The sequence below is a fragment of the Entamoeba nuttalli genome (assembly GCF_000257125.1).
Source record: "Entamoeba nuttalli P19 unplaced genomic scaffold asmbl_8094, whole genome shotgun sequence".
NCBI classification, from domain to species: domain Eukaryota; phylum Evosea; order Mastigamoebida; family Endamoebidae; genus Entamoeba; species Entamoeba nuttalli.
In genome coordinates, this window is record NW_008578958.1 from 1 (window position 1) to 6,121 (window position 6,121).

Sequence of the window (6,121 nt, forward strand, 5' to 3'; positions counted from 1 at the left end):
TCTTTTTTTTAAGTTCTTTTCTTCCTTTTTATTTGTTTTATATCTCATATTTTAGATTATATAACAAAAATAAATAAAACAAAAAAAAAGAGAAACAAATTAAAGAATTTAAATATAGAAAAAAGAAAAGAGTTGATTAGAAAAGAAGAAAAGAAAAAAGGAAAAGTGATAAAAAAAAAGATAAAGAAAGGATTAAGAGATTTTTGTAATATCTTAAAAATGTTAGTATGAGTAAAGAAGGAGTAGTATTTTATTACCAATCACATGCTCACATGATGTTACCTGTTTGGTGCGCATTACATGGACAAACAGTAGAATTATTTCATGAACAAAGAGTTTGCTTTTCATTAAAGGGAGCAAAAATAATGATGGTTTCAAGTGAAGAATATAATTTACCACCAGAATTATTACAAACATATAAATATTCAATAATGATTAAACCAGTAAGTGATGAAGAAAAAGTATTTTTCTTTTGTGATGAATTAATGTTTAAAAGATGGACAAAGTATATTAATGATAGTGTTGAAGGTAAAGATCTTGAAGGATCAAGTTTTACATTGTCACAAAGAGATAGTAAAACATTTCAAAAAATGAGTAAAATAAAAGTATTATTTGCTGGTGCAGAACATTTATTACATGATGAAATTGGAACTATATTTAATGAAATTTCATTAAATACAACAAAAGAAGGGAATGTTTTAATGAAACAAAAAGTCGGATTAAAAAAAAAATATTTACCAGTTTATATTGTTGTTTCACCACCATTGTTACTTATTTTTCAATCACAAAATGATTATAAAAACATAAAACCTTTCGCTATTTTAAATTTATTAAATATCACTGTTAAATTATCTGATCATCATGAAAATACTATCATTCTTCAAGGAAAAAAAAATTTGTTTTTTAAAACAGGATTTGATAATAAAAAATTATATTATTATAAGGATCTTTGTTGCTTTTGTATTGAAAAAGATCAATTATCTTCTTGGATGACAATTATTAAAGCAACAGTTGATTTGGTTTGGAGAGTTTGGGGTGCAATGATGTCTGCTCAACCATTCGATCCTTCACTCTTTGGAAGTGTTAATGAGTCTAGTGTGGATTCGGAAGAAGACCGTAAAGACCAACAAAATCAAACAATTCCAATTATTGATTCTATTGGATCATCAAGGATGAAGAAAACTCAAAAAGAACAAAGAGGTTTAAATAAAATTAATTCATTTGATGAAGTTGTTGAAAAAAAAAGGAAAGAAGACTTAGAAAAATTAAAGAAAGCAAAAGAAGAACTTTCTAAATTAGAAGAAGAAAAAATTGCAGCAGAAAAAGAAAAAGAAGAGGCAAATGAAAAAGTTCAAAAATTAGAAGAAGAAATGAGAGAAAAGAAGATTGAGATTGAAAAACTAAAAGTAGAGAGGGAAGAATCTTTTAGATTATTGAAAGGACAAAAAGAACAAAGTTTATGTGAAATTCAACGTGTAGAACAAGAAAAGGAAAAGAAGATTAAAGAAGAAGTTGAAAAGGCACATCATTTAAGAGAAAAAGAATTTGAGGAATTGTTGAAACGAATTAAAGAACTCGAAGCAATCAATTTAGAAAATGAATATAATAAAGATGAAATTAAAAAGAAATGTCTTGAAATATCAAATATTCAAGAAGAAAAAGAAGAATTAATTTTAAGTATCCAAGAGATAAAAGAAGAAAATGAAAAAAGAATAAAAGAAATTAAGAATTTACAAGAAAATAAAGAAGAAAATGTTCGTATTTTTGAAGAAATGAAAAAAGAAATTGAAGAAAGAGAAAAAGAGTTAATAATTGAAAGAAAACAAGAAATCGAATTACAAAATGAAGTTCAAAGAATAACTAATAAAAGTAATAACGATGTAGAAAAATTAACTAATCAAATTGAAGTATTACAAAAAGAAATAAACAATCAAAGAAGTCTTTTACAAGAAATTGAAGAAAAAAATAAATTCTTTAACAATGAAATTAAAGAAGCAAAAATCAAAGAACAACAAACAAAAGAATTTTTTACAGAAGAAATGAATCAAATAACAAAAAAAGGAGAAGAAGAAAGAAATAGAATAATGAAAGAAAATGTTATAATGAAAGAAGAAATAGAAAAACTTAACAAAGAAAAAGAAGAAATTAATGAAAAATATAATAAAAAAGAAATAGAAAATGAAGGTGATAAAGAAAAATTAAAAAATGAAATACAAAAACGAGAAGAAATTGAAAATGATAAAACTTCTTTACAAAACCAAATTTTTCAATTAAAAAAAATAATTGAAGAATTAGAAGAAGGTAATAATTCTAATACAAATAAAATTAATGTATTAACCGAAGAATGTTCAAAGAAAGATATCGAAATTGAAAATATTAAAAAAGAATTTGAACAAGAAATAAAAAATGAAAGAGAAAAACAAATTAAAGGAAAAGAAGAAGAAATTATCAAAATAAAAGAAGAAATGAAAATGGCAGAAGAAAATTATAAAAATAATATTTCAACAATTATAACAAAAAAGGATTTAGAAATATATCAACTAAAAGAGGAAGAACAAAATAAAGAAAAAGAAATTGATATATTAACAAATCAAAAAGAAATTATTTCAAATGAATTGATTACTAAAAAAGAAGAAAATGAAATATTAAAAGAAAAAATAAATGAAACACTAAAAGAACTTAAAGAAAAAGAAGAAAGTAATAATCAATATCAACAAATAAATGAAGAAATGAAAGAAAAATTAAAAGAAAAAGAAAATGAAATTAAAATAAAAGAAGAAAAAATAACAAATAAAGAAAAAGAAATGGAAGAATTAAAAAATAATTGTAACAAATTAGAAAAAGAAAATGAAAAAAGATTTAAAGAAAAAATTAATGAATTAAATAAAGAAATTGAAGAACAAAAGAAAAATATTAAAAACATTAAAGAAGAAGAATATTTATTTGCTGATATAATTTTAGATAATGAAGAAATTAAAGAATTAAAAGAAGAAATGATTCATTCAAAATTAAATAGAAAAATGATAGAATTCATAAAAAAGAAAGAAATGGAACAATTGATTAATGATAAAAAAGATTTGGAAATTCAATTATCAAAATATCAAATAGAAAATCAAAAAATAAAAAATCAAAATGATGAACTTAAAAAAATAAATCAAACAAAGGAAAATGAAAAAGTATTATTAAATGAAATAAATGAAATACTTCAAAATAAAATTAATGAATTAAAAGAAAAAGACAAAATTCAAGAAGATGAAAATAACAAACTTCAAAGTGAAATTACAAATTATTCAAAAACAATAACATCATTAACAGAAAAAATAGAACTATGTAAAACAGAAAATACAAAAATAGAAAATAAAATTCAACAAAAAGAAAATGAAATAGAAGAAATAAAAAAAGAAAAGGAAATTGCATTAGAAGAATTAAATTATGAAATTAAAAAGAAAATCAAAGATTTTGAAAACCAAATTAAAGAACAGGAAATTATTCAAAATAATCAAATAATAACAATTAAAGAAAAAGATCAAAATATTTATGAATTAAAACAAAATATTGAAAAAATGAAAAAAATAATTGAAGAAACACCATTAAAAGAACATGAAGAAGAAAATAACAAAATTCTTAAATTAAAAGAAGAAAATGAATTATTAGAAAATAAAAATAAAGAAAATATACAAAAAATTGAAGTATTAAAGAAAAAAGAAGAAGAATTAAATAATAAAATACAATTAATTGAACAAGAAAAAATAAATTTAAATAAAGAAATAAATATTGAAATTCAAAAATTAAAAGAAGAATTAGAAAATGAAAAAAATGAAAAAGAAAAAATGAAAGATTTTATTAAACAAAAAGAAATTGAACTTCAAAAAGAAAAAGATGAAAAAGAATGTATTATACAACAAAAAATAAGAGATGAAAAAGAAAAAATTAATGCACAAGAAAGTGTTAGAAAAATGGCAGAAAAAATAGTTCAACAAAAAATTGAAGAAAGTCAAAAGAAAAATATTTTAGAAAGTCTTGAAGAAGAAAAAAGAAATAGAAAGAAAATTGAAAATGAAAAAGAAATAATAGAAAAAGATAAAGAAATAATGGAAAAGAATATTAATTCACTGAAAGAAGAAATTGAAGAATTAAAGAAAAAAGATAAAAAGAAAATTGAAGATATAAAATTAATTGAATTAATAAAACAACCAACACCATATATTAATGAAATTAAAAAAGATACAAAAATTACTCCTTATGGATCTTTTATTCTTAATAAAATCTTTCCAGAAAAACAACAAATTTCTACTATTTTAAAAATAATTTCATTAGGACTTAAAAGTATTACATCATTAACAAATATTCATTTAGAAAATGTGTTAATTTGTTTTTTGGAAATGTTAATTATGAAGGGAGAAGTTTTAAAACCACAAAAAGGAGAGTTTCTTAGAATTGAATATCATGGAAGTAATTCTCAAATTGTAAATGCATTATTTGAAGTAGTAAATGTAGATAATTATATTACAACAATTGCTTATGCATTAAGAGGAAAAGCATTTAAATTAAATGCACAAGCAAAATTTGAATGGAAACAATCAAAAAGTAAATGTATTGGAAAATTAACAAGTAAAGAATGGTTTATTAAAGGATATATTGAAGATAAATTTATTGAAATTATAATGCCTCCAATGATTAATGGAAGATTTAATGGTGATGCTTCTGTTATTTGTGATGATAAAATTACTATAAATGTTCATCATGGAAAAGCATGTGGAGATAATGGAAATATTAAAGTTGATGTTATTTTAAAAGAAAATAAAATTAAAGAATTAAAAATAAAAGTTGAAGGTGAAGAAAGTCATGGCTTTTATGCAGAAAGTGAAATATTTTGTGTACCTATTTCATTACAACAAAACATGGAAGAAATGAAATTAATGAACCCAGTTATTATTGCTGCTGAAAATGGTAGTGATTTTGAAGAGGTATATAATATTATTCAAAAAAGATATGAAAAACAATTATTGGAATTACATTTTATTGAAGTTCAAAATGAATGGAAATTAAAAATTGAAAATGTCAATGAAAAGAATTTGAAAAAAACTTATGAAAAGAATGGAATTATTGATGTTTTACCAGAATCAATTGATAAACTCAAAGAAAATGAATTAATCAATGTTTTACAATCTTATCATGAACAAATTAAAACAATGGGTGAAAATAAAAATGATGATATTAAAGAAGTTACAGAGGAATATCAAAAAAAATTAGAAAAAATGGGAACAATTCTTCAAATAGTTGTTGTTGTTTCTTTTGCTTTAATGGCTATTGTGATTAATATGATGTTGTTTTAGGTAATAAAATTATTTACTATTTTATTTTTAATTTTGTTTAGTTCTTCTTCATGTATATTATCGTTTTTTTTTGTATTATGTATATTTTCTTGTTTTCGTTCTATTTTGGTTAATATACTTTCTAACTTGATATTGTAATACTACAAACACTATATCCTTTTATCACTTCATGTGATTATATTAGTTTTAATAATTTTTTTTCATTGAATGATAAATCATCATTTTATTCATTATTTCAAAATACTATTTTCCCAATTATTTTCTTTTTTGTTTAGAATGTAATATTTATTCTTAATATTCTATTTTCTATCCTTTTGTTTGTTCTTGTATATTTTTTATACACTTTCACAAATAGCTTTTAAAATTATAGTCTAATTATTTATTTTATTATGTCAGCACATTATTTATAAAATCAATTTCATTCATTCATATTGAATAATTATAGATTGAAATGAAATTTCATAAATGATAGTTTAAAATAGATATAAATTATATTCACTAAATAATTATTTCAATGATGAAAATGATATTGAGTGAATATTTTGATAAACGAATTGTTCTATTTATTATCTTATTAGTTTATTGATAATGTTCAGTTAGTTTCATTTTTAAATTAATGAATATGGAATTTTGTTTAAGCTTCAGATTTTGAAGTATCTCGCTTATTTTGAATTGTATTATACAATGAAATTATATAAACGATATTTAAAATAATAATATTATTATATAAAATGAGATAAATAAAGTAGTTTATTCAAATATTAATACTTGTGATAATGAATTTC

General features: G+C 20.8%; 1 protein-coding gene across 1 annotated transcript; it reads left to right on the top strand.

Moving 5' to 3' along the window:
* Positions 1-275: 275 nt before the first annotated feature.
* On the top strand, positions 276-5,336 carry ENU1_180280 (KID repeat-containing protein; the record flags this gene model as incomplete). The annotated part of the gene is made up of 1 exon (XM_008861461.1): positions 276-5,336. One exon carries the CDS (start codon positions 276-278, stop codon positions 5,334-5,336), a length of 5,061 nt encoding a protein of 1,686 aa, XP_008859683.1.
* Between the last annotated feature and the right edge of the window lie 785 nt (positions 5,337-6,121).